This window comes from Zingiber officinale, chromosome 2B, assembly GCF_018446385.1.
Source record: "Zingiber officinale cultivar Zhangliang chromosome 2B, Zo_v1.1, whole genome shotgun sequence".
NCBI lineage: Eukaryota > Viridiplantae > Streptophyta > Magnoliopsida > Zingiberales > Zingiberaceae > Zingiber > Zingiber officinale.
The window spans coordinates 1414481-1438042 of NC_055989.1; the positions used below are offsets into that span (position 1 = coordinate 1414481).

At 41.5% G+C, this 23562-nt stretch overlaps 2 protein-coding genes across 2 annotated transcripts; both read left to right on the forward strand.

Annotated features, from left to right (window-relative positions):
* Positions 1 to 10073: 10073 nt before the first annotated feature.
* LOC122048066 lies at positions 10074 to 12398 on the forward strand. Its single transcript, XM_042609675.1, has one exon. It carries the CDS (start codon positions 10074 to 10076, stop codon positions 12396 to 12398), a length of 2325 nt encoding a protein of 774 aa, XP_042465609.1.
* Positions 12399 to 13619: 1221 nt separating this feature from the next.
* Positions 13620 to 14870, forward strand: LOC122048067. Its single transcript, XM_042609676.1, has 2 exons — positions 13620 to 14322; positions 14602 to 14870. The coding sequence occupies exons 1-2, from the start codon at positions 13620 to 13622 to the stop codon at positions 14868 to 14870; spliced, it is 972 nt and encodes a 323-aa protein (XP_042465610.1).
* Positions 14871 to 23562: the final 8692 nt, after the last annotated feature.

Here is a 23562-nt window from a genome sequence, read left to right on the forward strand (position 1 = left end):
CTGACTTTATAAAGGAACAAAGACCTCAGTTATTATGGAAGTATGTGCTCTTAATCCTTATATAATAACAAGCACATATATTTGATATTTATTTTTTTAATTTATCAATGGGTGAGATTTAGTTCGATAAATCAATAAGCCCGATAAGTTGAGAAATGATATCACTTATAGTGTGTGTTGTTGATTATAGAAGGAAACTGTGTCCTAGTAATCTAGGTTGAGAATGTCCCCAAGAGGAGCTCATAAGGATTGTCATGTTAAACCCTGCAGGTGGACTTAGTCCGACATGACGATGAAGTTGAGTGGTACTACTCTTAGAGCTAGATATTAATTAAGTGAGTTGTCAGTAACTTACTTAATTAGTGGACATTTGTTATCTTAAACACAAGGAGACTAACACACTCATAATAAGAAGGAGCCCAAAATGTAATTTGGGATTGGTGCGGTAGTTCAATAATAGTTCTTTAGTGGAATGAATTATTATTGATGAAATTAAGTTGTGTGTTCGAACATGGGATGCTTAATTTCATCGGAGACCAAAACCAATTCCTCCTCTCGGTCCCTATCGTAGCCTCTTGTATATAGAAATTTATACCCACCACATACCCACCTTCTTACCCATCCAATGGGGCCAGCCAAGCTAGCTTGGAACCCAAGCTAGGGCCGGCCAAGACCAAAGCTTGGGTCCCAAGCTTAGGTGGCCGACCACTAGAATATTTAAAAGGTTTTTTATTAAAATTATTTCTTATGTGGATATCATGATTTTAAAAGATAGTTTAAAAATTAAAAATTTTCTTTTATAGCTTTCTACAAAAGATTAAGAGAAGAGATTAATCTCTTTCCTTATTTGTAGATTAAAAGGATGGTTTTAATTTTTAGTAAAAACTTTCCTTATTTGTAAATCATCCACATGTTTAAAAGAGAGTTTAAAAATTTGAAATCTTTCCTTATTTGTTGATTAAAAGGTGGATTTTAAATTTTAAGAAAACTTTCCTTTTTAAACATGTTCATGATTTAAAAGAGAGTTTAAAAATTAAATATTCTCTTTTATAAGTTTCTACAAAAGATTAAGAAAAGATTTGATATCTTTCCTTATTTGTAGATTGAAAGAGATTTTAATTTTTAGAGATAACTTTATTTTTATCCATATGTTTAAAAGAAAGATTTTAATTTATAAAATATCATTTTTATTAACCACTATGAAGGGAAAAATTATTTGAGGAATTTTTATAAATTTCCGGAAGCGAATTAGGAAGTTTTAATTCTTGTGTGAATTAAAATTTTCTTGATTAAGGGATTAAAGGTGACCGACCATTATCATGATGAAAGAAAATTATTTTTAATTAAATAAATTTTCCTTTTCAATGGCAAAAGAATTAAGGAAGTTTTTATTAAATTTTCCTTATTTGCCAAGACCAAAGGATTATAAAAGAGGGGGTAGAGGAGGCTTCATTGTGTACAACTCTATTATTTTTCTCCCTCTTTTCTTCTTTGGTGTGGCCAACCCTTCCCTTTCTCTTCTCTCCATCTTTGTGGCCGAAACCTTCTTTTCTCTTGGAGATCAAGTGGTGGCCGGATCTTAGCTTGGAGAAGAAGGAGAGAAAGCTTACATCCCTTGGAGCTTGGTTGGTGGAAAAGGATCTTCTTCCTTTGAAAGTCTTGCTTGGCCGAAACTTGAAGGAAAGAAGAAGAAGGTGGTTTGGTGGTTCTCGTCTCGGAAGATCGTTGCCCACACAACGTCCAGGATTAGAAGAGGAATACGGTAGAAGATCAATAGGTCTTTCTAAAAGGTATAACTAGTATTTTTCCTTTCCGCATCATACTAGTTATTTTTGGAAATAATACCAAATACAAGAGGCATACGATTCTAGTATTTCGAATTTATTTTCGATGTTGTGTTCTTTGTTTTTTCTTTTCCTTGTGATTTGATTGTTCCTTTCGGTTAACCTAAAGTTATTTTAGGAAATTAAATATTAGCTTTCCTTAAAAGGTTTTGTCTAGTCGGTGATGGTTGCTCTCATATCCAAGAAGGTCATGTGCCTCGCCACGTCAGTACTGGGAACTAATTATGGAAATTAATATTTAATGGAATTAATAACTTAGGTGATTTGGATCGAACGTGTTAAGTTCCGCAGGAGATCCAAGTCAAAACCTAAAAGAACAAATAGATTAAACTTTGGATCAAACGTGTTAAGTTCCGCAGGCGATCCAAGTTTAATTTAAAAGAACACATGGTAGCTAGGAAAAGATTCAGACCTTTGTACAAAATTTTTGTACAGTGGAACAATTAGGTTTTCCGAGTAGCAACCAACAATTGGTATCAGAGCTAGGGTTTTGCCTCTGTGTATTTGGTATTAGTTTAATTATGCACATGTCATACATAATTTAAGCAGGTTAATAGTAGGATGTGCTAACTTTGTGGATGCAGGATCCAACTATTATGGCTTATAGTTATTATGTGTGTGATTGGACCCTTGGACATGTCAAGGGCATTTTATTCTGTGTGCATGATTGTATTATAAAATACAGCAGGAGCTGTATTTAGTTTTATTAGGATTTTATTTTTTGATCTAGTTACATGTACATTCCTTTTATGGAATATAGGATTGATGGATGTAAATTTTATTTTATGTTCGATCTAGTTTACATGTACATTCCTTCGAGGAATATAGGATCGAAAAATGTAAAATTCTATTTATGTCGCGGATCGAATCTTGCAAGGCGTGGAACCTTTTGAGGACCAGAGGCGCAGCGGAACAAGGAGCAAGATGGATACGACAACTAGACCCGGTGGCGGTGGCCAAAGATGGCAGCAGCTAGGGTTGGCGACACACGGAGGACAGCAATAGATTAAAAGCCATAATAGTTGAAAATTAATTTTTCTATTTATTGCTTTTTTATGCTGTGTTGTGTGTGCTTGTTAGTATGCATGCTAAGTAGGCTAGCATAGTCAAAATTCCTCACTATAAATAACTAAGTGGGAGAGAGATTTATTATTTTAATAAATTCCATGGTCTCCATTACTGGTTTAAAAGTGATGCAACAAGCTTGCGCGTTGGCTCTGAGTGCCTTCCTCCATATCGGATGAGCTTGTTTGCGGATCACTAGCTTAAACTTCCATTTTGGAAGACTATAAGAAGTTAATTAAGAGCGTGTGATCTTCCCCATCGGAAGGGACACAATCTTATTAATGGACTTAGTGTCAAGTAATGGTATACACTTAGGCACGTCTAATAGTATCCTCCCCATCGGAGTCACTGCTATTATTTGTGTGACCGTAGAAAACCAACTATTAATTTGTCAAATAAATAGGTTGACAAGATAATAAAATTAAAAACTCCTCTTACAAATGTTTGATTTTGTATAAGTCCACACTATCGTGGCATACAAAATTCACGGTATTTGAGGTAATTTTATTTTGTCATAAAGATTTATTGACAAGATAATTAATAGGTAAAACCCTCCTCTTACAAATGTTTAAATTTTGTATACGTCCACACTATCGTGGCATGCAAAATTTACGGTGTTTGAGGTGTTGGTGAATTTAAATAATATTATTTGGGGAATCAATGTTATTTTAAATTCAAAAGTTTTGACCAAATATTTGATCAAAGATAGATCAACTATTAATTTTATTCGTCATAAAGTAAAGTTGACGAGATAATAAAATTAATGGATAAAATCTCCTCTTTGATTTTGTATACGTCTATACTATCGTGGCATACAAAATTCATGGGAATTTTATGGAGTTGATCTTGACCAAATATTTTTGTGACTCTTAGGGTTTAAAATGTTTGTCAATCCCCTAGTTGTTATACTATAGAAAAGACTTAGTAGTCTCAATTGTAATGATTGGAAATAGGACTTGGACATTAAGGTAGACTATCTTCTTAGAACTAAGAACAATTTAGGTGTATTTAATTCATTAGTTGAAACATGTCTAGTGGTGTTATCTACCAGAACCTGGAGTGTAGATACAGATGCCATTAATCATGTCTGCAATTCATTGCAGGGTTCCAGGAAACCTGACAACTAAATGAAAATAAAAACACCGTCCACATGGGCACTACTGCAAAAGTAGCAGCTGTTGCAGTAGGAGAGGTTTATTCTCTAATAGGAATAAAATATGGATTATTAGAGATTGTCTTTACATACTAAGTTTAGAAAGAACCTGATTTCAGTTTCTAACCTATTATAGAATAGATATTGTGTCTATTTTGATAACAAAGTTGTTATCAAGAAAAATAGGGAAGTTATCTATTCTGGTATGTTGGTTGACAATTTATAATCCAATAACTCCCACGATGCAACAAATGGAAATTAATAACACATCTTCTAACTTTAAGAGAAAGCAACCTTCGGAAATGAACCAATTATATCTTTGGCATCTAAGGCTAGGTTATATTAACTTGATTAGGATTCATTGGTAGCTGATGAACTTTTGGGTTCATTGGTAGTGGAAATCTTTCCAACCTGCGAGTCTTACTTGGAAGGAAATATAACCGAGAAGCTTTTAAGTATAAGGGGTATGGAGCCAAAGATACATTGGAATAGGTTCATTCTGATTTGTGTGATCCTATGACAAGAGTTAGTATCGAATATTTCGTCTATTTTATAGATAACTATTCATGATACAAATACATTTACTTGATGTGCCGCAAGACTAAGTGCTCTGATTAGTTCAAAGAGTACAAGGCTGATGCAGAGAAATGTTAAAGTAAAAGTATCAAGTCACTATGGTAAGATCGTAGTGGCAAGTACCTCTTGGGAGAATTTATGAGTCACTTATCAGAAGTAGGGATTCAATCCCAACTAACTACACCTGGTACACCCCAACAGAATGATGTAGAAAAAGGAAGGTATAGGACTCTTATGGTAATAAGTAGGTTGATGATGAGTTATTACCAAATTCATTTTAAGGATATGCTCTGGAAACGGAAGTGAACATAGTACCTTCCAAAGTCAGAACTCTCTACTCATATAGAATTGTTGAATAGGCGTAAGCCTATTTTGAAGCATATTCGGATTCAGGTAGTCCAGCACATATGCTGAAGAGAGACAATGATAAGTTGGATAGGAATTCACTTGTTTGTGGGATATCCTAGAGAAATGAAAGTAGGTTTATAGTCTTAAAAATCCGAAGGTCATTGTTAGCATCAATGACCGATTTTTAGAAAAAGGACTATGTAATAAACCATGTGCCCATAAGTAAATTTGTTCTTAAAGAAAGGGCATGTCTACTCTAGTACCAACTGTACAAGATGAAATATCACAAGAAACTGCAACACGTATCATAAATGATACACAGACAGTGGCTCATCGTAGTGGGAGGGTTGTCAAGCAAACCTAAAAGATTCATATTTTGGGAGAGTTTTTGGACTTGATCCCAAATGAACATGAGCCTGATCCCGGACATATGATGAAGCACTCCAAGATAAAGATGCAGCATCTTGGCAAAGAGCAATGAATATAGAATTAGAATATATGTATTCTAATAAAATCTGGAAGCCTGTAGAACCACCAGATGGTGTAAAAGCCATTGGGTAAAAATAGGTCTACAAATAGGAAAAGATGGATAGACAGGAAGGTGGAAACTTTTAAAGCAAGGCTTGATGAAAAAGGAAATTTTTTCACTAGTAGCCATGCTTACGTCTATCCAGATTCTTTTTGGCAAGTGGATGTCAAGACAACATTCCTTAAATGGAAGTCTTGAAGAAAGCATCCATATAAAGCAACCAGAAGGGTTCATTGCAAAGGGCATAAAAGCATCTTGTGTGTAAGCTCAATCAGTCTAAGGACTGAGGCAAAGCTTCAAGGTCTTGGAACATCCGGTTATCAAAGTAATCCAGACCTATGGATTTATTTAGTAACCGGATATGTCTTGTGTATACAAAAAAATGTGATGGAAACGTGGTGGTATTTCTTGTACTATACGTAGATAACATTTTTGGTAGTTGGAAACAATATCAAAGTGTTGTCAGAAGTAAGGGTATGGTTGTCCAAACAATTCGATATGAAGGACTTGGGAGAATGTGTATATTCTTGGGATCAAAGTAATAAGGAATCGTAAGAAAAGAATATTTTACTTATCCTAAGCTTCATATATCGAAATAACCTTGCTCGTTTTAAGCATGCAAAACTCCAAAAAAGGTTTCTTACCTTTAAAGCATGGAGTAGCTTTATCTAAAGAGATATCTCAAAAGACATCAAAAGAGATAAAGGAAATAAAGATAGTTCTTTATGCTTCGGCTGTCGGAAGCCTAATGTATGTTATGCACGAGATTAGAAATCTGTTTTGCCAAGGGCATTGTTAGCAGATATCAAAGTAACCCTTGACAAGGACATTGGACTGCAGTAAAGCATATATTGAAGTACCTTAGAGGCACTAGAAATTATATGCTAGCTTACAAGGCAGTTGATTTGGTCCCCATTCATCCCAATATATTGGACTGCAGTTGATGTGAGATACGGCAAAATAAAATAACCTATAATGATTTAGCAGAATTTTTGGACATTTTTTTAGATTTATTTGGAGGATTTATGACATTGTTTAAAGGGATAATGGAAATCACCCTTTGAGGGGCTGGTTAGGGAGTTAATTAGGTGGAGAAATTAAACCCTACCTATATAAATAGGAAGCTACAGTGCCCGAGCCCTAAAGGCTACCTCGTTCCCTTCTCATTCTCTCCGTGTCCACTCTGCCGATAACCCTCGATTTCCTCTCGAGCTCACCTTATCCGCCGACGGGAATCAGCACCGACGCACCCCCCCGGTCGATCGCCGGCGCTTTGTCGCAGATCGAGCCTCCGAGCTTCTCAACCCCTTAACAGAGGTCGCGACGGCGGAGCGTTCTTCAGAGAGCCGTAGCGCGCGAGGGATCTCCGGCCGGAAGGAATTGATCTGAGCTCCGGAGTTGCTGAGGAAGAACCGCCGATCCCTAGGGCCGATCTTGGTGAGAAGTACTCTATACGGTGGATTTGACTTCCCGAGCCTTAGGGCCGAGCCAAATTCGTCGGGAACTCTGTGCCGCTTGAGGTATGTACTGTCGTGGAGGTAAATTGAGGTGAGGATGGTTTAGATTAGGGTTTCTTAGCTATGAAGACTTGTGATTTGATGCCAGGTTGGGAGGATTGTATGGATTGAGGTATTGATGTGGCAGTGGCTGCTGGGAAGGGCTCGATCGCAATTTCAGTAGCTGTTTTTCACTCGGGAAACATCAGGTAAGGTCTGCACCACTCCAGGAGTTCGATTTGTAGATCTAGGTGATGAATTCGGTGAGAATTGGGGGTTGATTAATGTAGGGTCTCTGTGATCTTGGATCTGTGATTTGAAGCCATGAATGTGAGGTGGTACTGATTGAGGATCGTTTGTGGCAGTAGCTCGCTGGGGAGGGGCTTGGCCATGACCTCCAGTAGCTGTTCATCATCCAGGACTTATAGGTAAGATATTTTACAGTATGAGACAGTAGATTTGTGGATCTGAGGGTGTATTTCATCCGAATTGTGCATTGACAGTGTGATTTCAATAGTTTGAAGGCTATGTAGGAGCTCTGTTCGTGAATTTTGGCAGGGGGTATTGCTGGGAGGTTTGAGCCGAAGACCTCACCTTCCGGCAGTGAGTGATCAGTGGGGTGTAAGGTAAGGTTTGGGTTTTCCGATACCTAGTTTAATTGAACAGTTATTTTGTACATTGTTGTATTGGGTATTAGTAGTCTAGTGTGGTTGTGTTTGGATAATAAACAGAACTTGGAACCAATTCATCTGTCGTGTACATTAGTACAGTTAATTAGTTGCATATATATATATATAGCTAAAATTGATACGTTGACACAGGACTTGGATCGGGACGAGCGTCGTGACGAGATTGACGTCGGATTCAGCCTACATTTGAGGCGGGTACTTTTACTTATTTCTCTAGTTGTTGTTCTTGGTACATGAGTAGCCCAGATAAAGTAGAGTTTATCTTGACTCCACTCATTTTATTTCTTGTGCTTGATACTTTATCCACTCAATTTTCGAGATGCTCATTTCCGTATCTATACAGTCTTCGTTGTTATTCTTGATAACTAGCAGATACTATATGTCATGTTTACCTGTTTGACTACTGTTTATTTATGCTTAGTATTGAGCATGCGGATTCATGTAGCATACCTGATTTTTGTATATATGATGACTGTTGCATTATTCGCATCATGTCATGCATGCATCGCCGATGACCTTGGCTCCCTTGTGGTTGAGACGGTCATTAGCCAAAGCCGCACGCTCGGCCACTCATGGGTAGTGGCGGCTGGAGCGTGCTGCATGTCCTGTCGCGCTGCACTCGGTCACTCATGGGTAGTGGCGGCTGGAGTTGTGAGCCGCAGGGACCCTATTGCTATGTAGCTATTTAGCTACTATGCAAACTGTCCGCTCGGTCACTCGAGAGTAGTGGCGGCTGGAGTGTGGTACAGTTGTCATCGATCCGGTCTCTCGACCATACAGGGGTCGTGGTGCAGAGAGGTGGGCGGGGTGACCATCCGTGCATACGTCGTTTCTATTATACCTGCTTCTGCTGCTATATGTCTACTTATGCTGTTCTGATACCACATTTATTTGCTATGTATGCTTGGACACTGTTTGCTTTTACAGTATACCTTACATGTGATCTGGGTGATTATGGATAGTACTCTAGCAGTTTATGTTTTCCTCAGACCTTACACTGTTAGCCTAGGATATGGTATCAGGTATGGAAATATACTTTGTTTACTTAGTAGTATTCTGCTATTTATCTTTCCGAGACTGTATCCTTTTGTATTCCTGTTCTTTACTATACTCATGCACTGTCTATCCTTTTACCCGCTGAGTTTTATACTCACCACCCGCATTGGTAATTTCACCAGGTAGCTGATAGTGATGCTAGTACGCTTGGAGGGGGATCCCGACTGCCGGTCCCATGTCACTTCTGAGGATGGTTTTACGGTTTTGGTTTTCCTTTTATTGTGAGTCAAACCTTTGAATTTAGCATTGTAATAATTGAGCTGTGGACTTGTTATTTGTATTTGGTTGTTTTGCCGATGAGTCAAGCCGGGCCGGCCCGCGGTGAGTTTTTGTTATCTTATCTTTGTTGATCTTGTTTTCCGCTGTGTTTGACTTTACAGTTGTGTGGGCTGCATATTATCTGCGTGGTTGTGATATATTTGTATATGTATATTCTGTGGTGTTGTATACCGGTTCTATTTGTCACTGCTACAGGGGAGGTGCTGTCCGATTTTCGTCGGACAACCTTACTCTCGGGGCGTGACAATTTATTGGTATCAGAGCTACAGGTTTACGATGTCAGATTCATACGTTTTGGATTTTTCGTGATTTCATTCCTCGAAGTGACATTTCGGGATTTGGGACCAGGCGGCGGCGGAACACCTCCAAGTAATTGGCTGTAAGTTTTATAAGTACGAACTTATACTGTTTGTAGTACTTATTAGTGGTTTACACCAGGTATGAGACGTGGTCGAGCGGTAGCCGGTTCTCGTCGTGGTCCGGGACGACCACGGAAACAACCCATTGAGACTGAGGAACCAGAACCAGTAACTCAGGAGGCAGATTCTTCTAGGGATCCAACAGATGTAGAGACGGTTAGACGGGGACAGACCCATCAGACTCCTAGAGATCAGGGACATCAGCCTCAGGAGATCCCTTCAGTCATACCTTCTGGTAGAAACCAGGAATTTCAGCCTCAGGGGATTCCCTCCGGGATACCATCAGCATTTCCTACTCCTACTCCTACCGACTGGATGAGGGATAGAGCGCGTATACCATTGTTGGCAAAGTCCGTCAAGGACAGGGTTACTCTATACCAGGGCGGAGCAGATCCCTGGGCTGCACGTAGCTGGTTGAAGAATTTGGAAAGCACTTTCGGATACATGAGTTGTTCAGATGAAGATAAAGTGGAATTGGCTGCGTATCATCTCCGGGATCAGGCAGTCACATGGTGGGAGATGCAGAAGACAATCTTTGGGGAACAGCGCATCACATGGGCGATGTTCCGGGATGCTTTTGAGCGGCAGTATTTTCCAGCCACATTCTGATCGATCGGTGATGGAGTACAACGCTAAATTCTGCAGATTGGCTGAGTTTTGCCCTAATTTGGTGGCGCAGGATTATGACCGGATGCAGCAGTTCACCCAGGGTTTAGCAGCATATATTCGGCTCAGGATGTCAGGATTTCCAGGTAGCTCCTACCGAGAAGTTTTGGATCGTGCACTGTTTATCGAGATGACTCAGCAGCAGGTAAATCAGGAGAAAGGCCATGATAAGCAGTCGTCACAAAAGAGAGGGAACAAAGGTCAGAGTTCACAGGCTACCACGGGAGGTTCTTCTCGGCCGCAGAAGTCAGGGCGGACGTCTGATGGAACATCTCGCCCTCCTCAAGATGATTGGAAGAAAGATAGATCTGGATCCAGATGTTACCAGTGTGGCTCCAAGAGCCATACCAAATTTCATTGCCCCTTGGATCACCCCATTTGTTATTATTGCAAACAACCAGGGCATGAGAGTCGGGATTGTACGTTGAAGGCACAGTTGGAGGCTACTAAGGGTACATCTCAGGGGGGACAACCCTCACAGACACGACCACAGAAAGGATCACAGAAGAGTCAGGGTGCTCCACGTCAGCAGCGACCACCGTCTTCTCAGGGACAGATATATCATGTGCAGGGTCAGGAACCAGCAACTACACAGTATTCTGCCACAGTGTCTTCTCATCAGGCATTTCCAGCACAGCAGGATTTTCATCCGCATCAGCCTTACTCAGCATATCGACAGCAGCCTCAGTCTCAGTATCAGCAGCCGGTTCTCGCACCTACGATGCCAGCACAGACCACTTCGGAGATACCACAGCCGAGCTCAGAGGTGGGTCGTGTTTATGCTGTTACACGGGAGGAGGCACAGCGAGCTGAGGGATCGGTTTTCCGAGGTATTATTTCTGTTTATACATTTACTGCAGATTTATTGATAGATACTGGTAGTTCCCATTCATTCATATCTCGAGTATTTCTGGGTAAAATCGGGAGATTGCCTAGTCGGACACACGGGCCGACAGTATCTCTACCATCTGGCGAGGTACTAAGTATTAGTCTGGAAGTCAAAGGTTGTCCTTTAGACTTCAATGGTCAGACTATTACGGTGGATCTGCAGGTATTAGAGATGGTGGAGTTTGATATTATATTAGGCATGGATTGGTTGGCCATGAACCATGCCACAGTCGATTGCGGAGCTAGAGTAGTCACATTCCGACCTCCCGGTCTATCGTCTTGGGTATTCTTTGGAACCAGAAGTGATAGGATAGCAGTCATATCAGCAATGCAAGCGAGGAGATTGTTGGCACAGGGTTGTCAGGGATATTTGCTGTCCATGGTTAAAGCTGGTTCAGATGTATTACCACAGCTCTCGGATGTTGCTATCGTCCGAGAATTTCCAGATGTGTTCCCTGACGAACTCCCCGGTTTGCCTCCTAAAAGGCAAGTCGAGTTTACGATTGAGTTGGTTCCGGGAACCGCACCGGTATCCAGGACCCCTTATCGCATGGCACCAAAGGAGTTAGAGGAGCTAAAGGTTCAATTACAGGAGCTGTTGGACAGAGGATTTATCCGTCCTAGTGTTTCTCCGTGGGGAGCACCAGTACTCTTCGTTAAGAAGAAAGACGGATCACTGAGACTTTGTATTGATTACCGACAGTTGAATGCGGTTACTATCAAGAACAAATATCCACTGCCACGTATAGAAGATTTATTTGATCAGCTGAAGGATACCTGTGTATATTCAAAGATTGATTTGCGCTCAGGCTATCATCAGCTCAGGGTTGGAGATGCGGATATTCCGAAGACAGCATTTCGCACTCGTTATGGTCATTACGAGTTCTTGGTAATGCCATTTGGGCTTACCAATGCCCCAGCAGTGTTTATGGATCTGATGAACAGAGTGTTCCTTGAGTACTTAGATTGGTTCGTCATTGTGTTCATTGACGATATTCTGATATATTCACGATCTGAGGAGGAGCACATGCGACATCTTCGCATAGTTTTGGAGACGCTTCGGCGAGAACACCTCTATGCGAAGTTTAGTAAATGCGCCTTTTGGCTACCTTCGGTGGGTTTTCTTGGACATGTTGTCTCCAGCAGAGGTATATCTGTGGATCCACAGAAGATTGAGGCCATCACTGGTTGGGAGCAGCCGAAGACCGTACAGGAGATTCGTAGCTTTTTGGGATTAGCTGGGTATTATCGGAGATTTGTTGAGGGCTTTTCCAGCATAGCCTTACCATTGACTCGATTGACCCGGAAGGGAGAGAAGTTTAGCTGGACAGAATCTTGTGAGCGAGCTTCCAGGAGCTCAAACGGAGGCTCGTTACTGCACCAGTGTTAGTACTTCCTTCGCATGGATGGATTTGTACTTTTCACGGATGCATCATATCAGGGACTGGGTGCCGTACTTATGCAGCGCGATCGTGTGGTGTCATATGCCTCACGTCAACTGAAAGATCATGAGAGGAATTATCCAGTTCATGATTTGGAGTTGGCAGCTATCATCTTCGCACTGAAGATTTGGCGACATCATTTATATGGAATCACTTTTGAGATTTATACAGATCATAAAAGTCTCAAATATCTGTTCACCCAGAAGGAACTGAATTTGCGACAGAGAAGATGGATGGAATTCTTGAAAGACTATGACTGCACAATTAACTATCACCCGGGGAAAGCCAACGTGGTGGCTGATGCTTTGAGCAGGAAATCCCGTGAAATTTTGGCATGCCACCGAGTGATGGTTACAGAGTTGATGCAGAGTTTCTCTGAGTTGGGGTTGATGGAGCAAGCACAGACAGAGCGAGGCTTGCTAGTCACCATGGTTGCTCAGTCACCTATAGTGGAGCGTATCAAAGAGGCTCAGGCTACAGATCAGCATCTGCAGTTTTTACGTAGCAGAGTTACCTCAGAACAGCAGACAGAGTTTACCTGTGATGATAGTGGAATTCTGTATTTTCGCGGCAGATTATGTGTCCCTGAGTCACATCCTGTTCAGGAGGACTTATTACAGGAAGCACATCGATCTAGATTTGCGATTCACCCGGGGAGTACTCGCATGTACAGGGATCTGAAACGATCATACTGGTGGAATGGTATGAAGAAGGATATTGCGACATTTGTAGCACGATGTTTAGTTTGTCGCCAGTTAAGGCGAGCATCGAGACCAGAAGGGTTACTGCAGAAGATAGAAATACGAGAATGGAAATGGGAGCATATCACGATGGATTTTGTGGTAGGACTACCTCGGACCCGGAAGGGTCATGATGCGATTTGGGTAATCGTTGATCGGTTAACCAAATCTGCACACTTCTTACCGATCCGTCGGACGGATTCGCTGGATCGTTTGGCAGAGTTGTACTGCAGAGAGATCACCAGATTGCATGGTATACCTCTGAGTATTATATCAGATAGAGATCCACGATTTACCTCTCGATTTTGGCGGAGTCTCCAGCAGGCCATGGGTACGGAACTCCGTTTTAGTACCGCATTTCACCCTCAGACGGATGGGCAGTCGGAGCGGACTATTCAGACATTGGAGGATCTATTGAGATCTTGTGTCATGGACTTCGGCGGTAGCTGGGAGGATCACTTGCACTTGGTGGAGTTTGCATACAATAACAGTTACCACTCAGCGATTCAGATGGCACCATTCGAGGCATTATATGGCAGAGCATGTAGATCTCCTACTTTATGGGACGAGGTTGGAGAATCGTCAGTCTTGGGGCCCCAGCGTATTCAGCGAGATGCAGAGTTGGTTGGCACCATCAGACGCAGAATGTCAGAAGCTCAGGACCGACAGAAAAGCTATGCAGATCGGAGACGGAGACCTTTGGAGTTCTCTGTGGGTGATCATGTGTTCCTGCGAGTGTCTCCTACTAAGGGAGTTAGGAGATTTGGATTGAAAGGGAAGTTAGCTCCTCGTTATATCGGACCCTTTCAGATACTTGAGAGGATCGGTGAGGTAGCATATCGACTGGCGCTGCCTCCTTCACTTGCCGGGGTGCATGATGTATTTCACGTGTCTATGTTGAGGAAATATGTGCCACACCCTACACATATTTTGACAGATGTCTCGATCACCCTTCAGCCAGATGTAACGTATGAGGAGGTTCCAGTGCGGATATTAGATCGCAAGGAACGTCAGCTGCGAAACAAGACAATCCGATTGGTCAAGGTTGGTTGGGGGCATCATTCAGATGACGAAGCAACCTGGGAGCTGGAGGATGAGATCCGAGCGCAGTACCCACAGTTGTTTGATGAAGGTATGTAAGTTATTTCATATGATGATTGACTTCGTATGTCGTTTGTCGTTTATTTCATTTACGTCATAAATTTGGGGACCAAATTCTTATAAGAGGGGGAGAATGTGAGATACGGCAAAATAAAATAACCTATAATGATTTAGCAGAATTTTTGGACATTTTTTTAGATTTATTTGGAGGATTTATGACATTGTTTAAAGGGATAATGGAAATCACCCTTTGAGGGGCTGGTTAGGGAGTTAATTAGGTGGAGAAATTAAACCCTACCTATATAAATAGGAAGCTACAGTGCCCGAGCCCTAAAGGCTACCTCGTTCCCTTCTCATTCTCTCCGTGTCCACTCTGCCGATAACCCTCGATTTCCTCTCGAGCTCACCTTATCCGCCGACGGGAATCAGCACCGACGCACCTCCCCGGTCGATCGCCGGCGCTTTGTCGCAGATCGAGCCTCCGAGCTTCTCAACCCCTTAACAGAGGTCGCGACGGCGGAGCGTTCTTCAGAGAGCCGTAGCGCGCGAGGGATCTCCGGCCGGAAGGAATTGATCTGAGCTCCGGAGTTGCTGAGGAAGAACCGCCGATCCCTAGGGCCGATCTTGGTGAGAAGTACTCTATACGGTGGATTTGACTTCCCGAGCCTTAGGGCCGAGCCAAATTCGTCGGGAACTCTGTGCCGCTTGAGGTATGTACTGTCGTGGAGGTAAATTGAGGTGAGGATGGTTTAGATTAGGGTTTCTTAGCTATGAAGACTTGTGATTTGATGCCAGGTTGGGAGGATTGTATGGATTGAGGTATTGATGTGGCAGTGGCTGCTGGGAAGGGCTCGATCGCAATTTCAGTAGCTGTTTTTCACTCGGGAAACATCAGGTAAGGTCTGCACCACTCCAGGAGTTCGATTTGTAGATCTAGGTGATGAATTCGGTGAGAATTGGGGGTTGATTAATGTAGGGTCTCTGTGATCTTGGATCTGTGATTTGAAGCCATGAATGTGAGGTGGTACTGATTGAGGATCGTTTGTGGCAGTAGCTCGCTGGGGAGGGGCTTGGCCATGACCTCCAGTAGCTGTTCATCATCCAGGACTTATAGGTAAGATATTTTACAGTATGAGACAGTAGATTTGTGGATCTGAGGGTGTATTTCATCCGAATTGTGCATTGACAGTGTGATTTCAATAGTTTGAAGGCTATGTAGGAGCTCTGTTCGTGAATTTTGGCAGGGGGTATTGCTGGGAGGTTTGAGCCGAAGACCTCACCTTCCGGCAGTGAGTGATCAGTGGGGTGTAAGGTAAGGTTTGGGTTTTCCGATACCTAGTTTAATTGAACAGTTATTTTGTACATTGTTGTATTGGGTATTAGTAGTCTAGTGTGGTTGTGTTTGGATAATAAACAGAACTTGGAACCAATTCATCTGTCGTGTACATTAGTACAGTTAATTAGTTGCATATATATATATATAGCTAAAATTGATACGTTGACACAGGACTTGGATCGGGACGAGCGTCGTGACGAGATTGACGTCGGATTCAGCCTACATTTGAGGCGGGTACTTTTACTTATTTCTCTAGTTGTTGTTCTTGGTACATGAGTAGCCCAGATAAAGTAGAGTTTATCTTGACTCCACTCATTTTATTTCTTGTGCTTGATACTTTATCCACTCAATCTTCGAGATGCTCATTTCCGTATCTATACAGTCTTCCGTTGTTATTCTTGATAACTAGCAGATACTATATGTCATGTTTACCTGTTTGACTACTGTTTATTTATGCTTAGTATTGAGCATGCGGATTCATGTAGCATACCTGATTTTTGTATATATGATGACTGTTGCATTATTCGCATCATGTCATGCATGCATCGCCGATGACCTTGGCTCCCTTGTGGTTGAGACGGTCATTAGCCAAAGCCGCACGCTCGGCCACTCATGGGTAGTGGCGGCTGGAGCGTGTCGCATGTCCTGTCTGCCGCACTTGGTCACTCATGGGTAGTGGCGGCTGGAGTTGTGAGCGCAGGGACCCTATTGCTATGTAGCTATTTAGCTACTATGCAAACTGTCCGCCCGGTCACTCGAGAGTAGTGGCGCTGGAGTGTGGTACAGTTGTCATCGATCCGGTCTCTCGACCATACAGGGGTCGTGGTGCAGAGAGGTGGGCGGGGTGACCATCCGTGCATACGCTGTTTCTATTATACTTATATGCCGCTATCTACTTATGCTGTTCTGATACCACATTTATTTGCTATGTATGCTTGGACACTGTTTGCTTTTACAGTATACCTTACATGTGATCTGGGTGATTATGGATAGTACTCTAGCAGTTTATGTTTTCCTCAGACCTTACACTGTTAGCCTAGGATATGGTATCAGGTATGGAAATATACTTTGTTTACTTAGTAGTATTCTGCTATTTATCTTTCCGAGACTGTATCCTTTTGTATTCCTGTTCTTTACTATACTCATGCACTGTCTATCCTTTTACCCGCTGAGTTTTATACTCACCACCCGCATTGGTAATTTCACCAGGTAGCTGATAGTGATGCTAGTACGCTTGGAGGGGGATCCCGACTGCCGGTCCCATGTCACTTCTGAGGATGGTTTTACGGTTTTGGTTTTCCTTTTATTGTGAGTCAAACCTTTGAATTTAGCATTGTAATAATTGAGCTGTGGACTTGTTATTTGTATTTGGTTGTTTTGCCGATGAGTCAAGCCGGGCCGGCCCGCGGTGAGTTTTTGTTATCTTATCTTTGTTGATCTTGTTTTCCGCTGTGTTTGACTTTACAGCTGTGTGGGCTGCATATTATCTGCGTGGTTGTGATATATTTGTATATGTATATTCTGTGGTGTTGTATACCGGTTCTATTTGTCACTGCTACAGGGGAGGTGCTGTCCGATTTTCGTCGGACAACCTTACTCTCGGGGCGTGACAGTTGATTTGCTAGCTTACAAGCTAGAAATCCTTCACGAGCTTAGGGTGGAGAGGAGAAATCAAGAGTGACTTGTTTTTTTGTTTAAATCGTGGCGAGGAGTTGGGATAGAATTCAAAGGAAGAATTTTTATCTCGCTAATATTTCAAATCAACTTTAAGATTAATAAATAATTTATATTTAATCTTAATTCAATATAATTGAGATTATTATCATTTTTTATTATAACTGTAGCCCCCATACTACTTTTAAGCCTAAATAAAATAATAAATAATTTATAAAAAAAATTATATTGGATATTTTAGTATATACCGAAATATAAAAAATGATAAATATTATACCGATACCAAAAATTTTAGTACGTATAATATCGTACCGAACTTTTCTGTATACTGAACTTTTTGATATACAGAACTTTTCGGTATACCGAAAATTTCAATATAAATGGTAAATATCAGTACGATAAATCTGTGGATGGTTCTCACTGTTGGGTTCTTCGAGCCGCGAAAACCGCGTTTTCGCATCGCAGAAACCCCGAATCACTCATGCCACTGGATCTCGTGCGAAGGATAGATTTCAAAAAATTTACATGTACGAGTTTCTACTTAGATCTACTCCTAGATCTACATGAAAAGATTTTATACCTTCGATGCGTGCCCTTCGCAATCCCGCAAGTCCAAGGTACGCCGGATCTCGAAGTTGTCAATGTAGACAACTCTCTAGTGATATCCACACGAACAAGATGTGTTCTCTAACACTCAAGGATGGAGAAGAGAGCACCCCAAGTGTGCTAGCACTTTCTAGGGCTCTCGGGTAGGATTTGAAAGGAAGAAAAAGAGAGGATACAAAAAGAATCTCATACACTCAAGAAGTAGTATCCTCCTTTGTGACCTTCACTCTTCCTTATTCTCTTGGAACTCACTCAACCACTTTCTCCTTCCATGAAAACTCACGGCAACAGCAAGCAAAGAGGAGGAAGAAGCTAGGAAGAAGGAGAAGCAATTACCACACATGAATACACATCAATACACAAAAACAAAACCTCCTCACCACATTAGTGTGGCCGGCCACATGTTGTAACTTCCCTCATTAATGTGGCCGGCCACATTAAATGGCATGGGATGTGTAACCTCCATGAGGTGGCACACCATGATGAGGTGGAGATGATGTGGCAAGGTAGGATGAGTCAACCCTCATGATGTGGCAATACATCAAGTCAAACTTGATGTTTCAACTTCCATTTGGTCAAGTCAAAATTGACCAATTCTCTTCCTTGTTGAGTTAAATCCAATTTTTGATTCAAGTCAATTTTAATTTAATGAATCTCAATTCATTAATATAAATTGACTCAATGAATCAAATTTAAATTAGACTCATTCAACAATTGAATCTAATTGAGTCTAACTCAATAAGTCTAATTTGAATCCAATCTTTGGGCATCATATGAGCCTAATCCAATTGGTTCATCATATGAACCTAATCTCCATCCACTTGTTCTTTGTGTGTGACCCAATAGGTTCTTGTAACGTTGGCAATGTTTCTAAAATCTTTTAGAAACATAAGCAATGAGCGGCATCTAGCAATACATCATTGCTACCCAAGTTACAAGAATGTTGAGATCCAACATCACCTTGTGACTACTAATTGTGACTCCTCACAATATATGACAAGTGTCCTTCTATCCTAGACATCTAGATTTATCAATGTGAGGCATAGACCGTGTCATCCTCTAATCAATCTAAATCTTGAACTCCAAGTAGACTCACTCGATCAAATGAGTTCAATATCTCATATTGACTCATTTGGGCATGGCCATGCACTTAGTGGTCTCACTCTATAAAGAATACCGATGTCACTCCCGTCATATGGGAGGGATAGATCTCATCTACATCACTCACATCCCTCTGTATAATTCATTACATACCCAGTAATCGCCTTTATAGTCCACCCTGTTACGGGTGACGTTTGACGAAACTAAAGTACATAACTCCTTATGTAGGGAACCATGGTGACTTCAGGTCTAAGGACTAGTAGTCATACTAATAGCCACATGAGAAAGTATATGACACTCATATAACGATCCATGATACTTTCTCATGGCGGGTCATTCAGTATACATTCTCTAATGTATACCCATGTGTCAACTTGATATCTCTATATCCATGACTTGTGAGATCAAGTCATCGAGTTGACCTACATGCTAGTCTTATTGCATTAACATTGTCCCTGAATGTTAATACTCGACTAGGAATGATTAAGAGTAGTGTTCCCTATATCATCTCACTATCGATTCAACCAATCGATTGATATAGGTAAGAACCTTCTACTCAAGGACGTTATTATACTTAGTTTATTTGACACTAATACAAGTATAATAACCAAAAAACCAAATACCTTTATTTATATTTATAGAATATGATACAACAAGTCCAAAATACAATCATCAAATGATTGGCTCTAGGGCTCTAGCTAACAATCTCCCACTAGCACTAGTGTCAATCAGTGTAGGTTCTAAGCCCCAATGACCTAGTGTGACCATCATGCTTCCTCTGTGCCAAAGCCTTGGTCAAGGGATCTGCGATGTTAGCCTCTGTAGGTACTCTGCAAATCTTCACATCTCCTCTCTCGATGATCTCTCGAATGAGATGGAAGCGTCGTAGTATGTGTTTGGTCCGCTGGTGTGAGCGAGGTTCCTTCGCCTGTGCTATAGCTCCATTGTTGTCACAATAGAGCTTAATGGGGTCAGCAATGCTAGGAACCACCCCAAGTTCAGTGATGAACTTGCGAATCCAAACTGCCTCCTTTGCTGCCTCTGATGCAGCAATATACTCGGCCTCTGTCGTAGAATCAGCTACTGTGTCCTGCTTCGAACTCTTCCAGCTCACAGCACCACCATTAATGCAAAACACGAACCCCGACTGCGATCTATAGTCATCCTGATCGGTCTGGAAGCTAGCATCACTGTAACCCTTTACAGCTAGCTCATCATTGCCTCCATATATCAAGAAATATTTTTTAGTCCTTCTTAAGTACTTAAGAATATTCTTGACCGTTATCCAGTGACTTTCACCTGGATCTGACTGGTATCTGCTCGTCATGCTTAAAGCATACGAGACATCAGGTCGAGTACATAGCATGGCGTACATGATCGAACCTATGGCTGAGGCATAAGGGATCTGATCCATGCGGTCTCTCTCCTCTCTAGAAGAGGGACCTTGAGTCTTCGAAAGACTCACGCCATGTGACATCGGCAGAAATCCCTTCTTGGAGTTCTGCATGGCAAACCGAAGGAGTACCTTGTCAATGTATGTACTCTGACTTAGGCCAAGTAATCTCTTAGATCTATCTCTATAGATCTGTATCCCTAGAATGCGGGATGCCTCACCTAAGTCCTTCATTGAGAAGCAACTCCCTAGCCAGGTCTTGACAGACTGAAGCAAAGGGATGTCCTTCCCAATGAGTAGTATATCATCCACATACAATATGAGGAAGACAACTATATCCACTACAACCTTCTTGTAGACACAAGGCTCATCTTCGTTCTTGATGAAACCAAACTGTTTGATTGCATCATCGAATCAAAGATTCCAGCTCCGAGAAGCTTGCTTTAGTCCATAAATGGACCTATGCAGCTTGCATACTCTGCTAGTATGCTGTGGATCTACAAAACCCTCAGGTTGTGTCATGTACACATTCTCGAGCAGATTTCCATTCAGAAACGCGGTTTTGACATCCATCTGCCATATCTCATAGTCATGGTAGGCTGCAATAGCAAGCATGATCCGAATGGACTTAAACATCGCTACTGGAGAAAAGGTTTCATCATAGTCAATACCATGAATCTGCTTGAAACCTTTAGCTACCAAGCGACCCTTATAGATAAGTCCATCCATGTCAGTCTTTCTCTTAAAGACCCACTTACACCCAATGGGTTTTACCCCTTCAGGTGGATCAACCAAAGTCCATATCGGATCTCATGGCCTCTAGCCATTTCTCAGAATTTGGTCTCATCACAGCTTCCTGATAGGTGGTAGGCTCATCCTCTATGAGCATAACGTCATCATGGTCAGACAAGAGAAATGAGTATCTCTCAGGCTGACGACGTACTCTATCAGACCTGTGAAGAGGTAGGTCTACTTGAACTGGTTGTTGTTCCTCAACTCCTTGTGGAACATCATCCACAACACTTTGTGGTTCCAGTTCAATTTCCATCGAGGCATCAGTGCTATTGTTCGCATCTTGAACTTTTTCAAGATCGAGCGTGCTCCCACTAGTCTTTCTAGAAACAAAGTCCCTTTCTAGAAATACCCTAGTCTTTGCCACAACTACCTTGTGCTGACTGGGAATGTAGAAGTAATATCCCTTAGTTTCCTTGGGATATCCAATAAAATAGCACTTGTCGGATTTTGGTCCTAACTTGTCTGAGACTTGACGTCTAACGTAAGCCTCACAACCCCAAATCTTCATGAAAGACACATGGACATCTCTCCCAGTTCATATCCTATATGGTGTCTTTATCACGGCCTTGGATGGAACTCGGTTGAGTATAAAAGCTGTCGTGTCTAGAGCATATCCCCAAAGGTATGTCGGAAGATCTGTGTGACTCATCATAGATCGTACCATATCTAATAGGGTACGATTCCTCCTTTCGGATACACCATTCCACTGTGGTGTTCCAGGAGGAGTGAGTTGGGATAGAATTCCACACTCAGCTAGGTAGTCACGAAACTCATGGCTAAGGTATTCTCCACCTCGATCGGATCGAAATATCTTAATACTCTTGCCAAGCTGGTTCTGTACTTCATTCTTGAATTCTTTGAACTTTTCAAAGGATTCAGACTTATGTGTCATCAAGTACACATAACCATATCTACTGAAGTCATCAGTAAATGTGATGAAGTACCTATAACCGCCTCTAGCAGCAACATTGAAAGGGTCACATACATCACTATGTATGAGTCCTAACAAATCAGTTGCTCTCTCACTATGCCCACTAAAGGGAGTCTTGGTCATCTTGCCTCGTAGGCATGACTCGCATATTTCATATGATTCAAAATCAAATGAGTCCAACAAACCATCCTTATGGAGCTAGGATAAGCGCTTGTCATTTATATGACCTAAGCGACAGTGCCAGAGGTAGGTTTGGTTCATGTCATTTGACTTGAACCTCTTGGTATTTATGTTATAGATAGGGCTCTCAAGGTCTTGAATATAGAGTCTGTTTATCAGAGGTGCACTACAATAGAACATATCGTTTAAATAGACGGAACAACATTTGTTCTTTATTATAAACGAAAATCCTTTCTTGTCCAAACAAGAAACTAAAATTATGTTCTTTGTCAAGGCAGGCGCATAACAACAATCATCTAATTCTAGTACAAGCCTAGAGGGCAGAGATAGATGGTAAGTTCCTACAGCAATAGCAGCAACCCGTGCTCCATTGCCTACTCGTAGGTCTATCTCACCCTTCGTCAATGCCCTTGCTTGTACATTAGTACAAATGTGCGAAGCACATCTGGTATCTAATACCCACGATAAAGAAATAGAGAGGTTGACTTCTATAACATGTATACCTGAAGTAGAAATCTTATTTCTCTTCTTCTTAAGATCTTCCAGGTATTCTTTGGAGTTCCTCTTCCAGTGTCTTGCTTGTCCTTGATATATGTGACAAAGATGTTCAACCATATCGTAAGCGCCCATCAACTCATGTTGCTTCTGAAGCTCAGAGTTCATGGTTGCGAGCATAAGACAGGACACATCTAATGCGTCATCTTGATGCTTCTTGTAAGCATCTTGGTCTGCTCGCGTGGCAGTGGCAGTGGCAGGAGGAGCCTCCGGAATGAGCTGCTCCACAATGTACAGTTTACGTTCTTGGGTGAGAACTATTCTCAGGTTCCTGTACCAGTCCAGGAAATTTGCTCCGTTGAGCTTGTCCTTCTTAAGGACAGAACGCAGAGAGAAGTTGTTCGTGTTTGACGTCATGGAAATTCTACAGCAAAAATAAATGCAGAAATAAATATCATATTCTTAATCATTTAATTAGGCCTTTAACTAAATGATGCTTCCACTGAATTCTATAATTCATGTGGGACAAGATCCACATCATACTAACCCTTTGAGTTAGCTTTGGCTAATACGCCCAAGACTTAATATGATCGGTAGGTAACGATTACCAATTGCATCTCTATGCAACTCTTGTTTATAGGATCAATATCCGTATTTATATTAAAACTCAAGTTAGCTTTGGCTAATACGCCCGAGAGTTAATATATATGTGATTTTGACCTATCTTTCCAACCGTTGGAAGAATGTCTATAGTTATACT

What these genes read in the sequence shown, in the direction of transcription:
- LOC122048066 (XM_042609675.1), top strand. Translation starts at nt 10,074, where the DNA reads ATGGAGTACAACGCTAAATTCTGCAGATTGGCTGAGTTTTGCCCTAAT.
- LOC122048067 (XM_042609676.1), top strand. Translation starts at nt 13,620, where the DNA reads ATGGACTTCGGCGGTAGCTGGGAGGATCACTTGCACTTGGTGGAGTTT. An exon ending in CCCACAGTTGTTTGATGAAG is followed by an intron (nt 14,323 to 14,601) that starts GTATGTAAGTTA and finishes CTATATAAATAG; the next exon opens with GAAGCTACAGTGCCCGAGCC.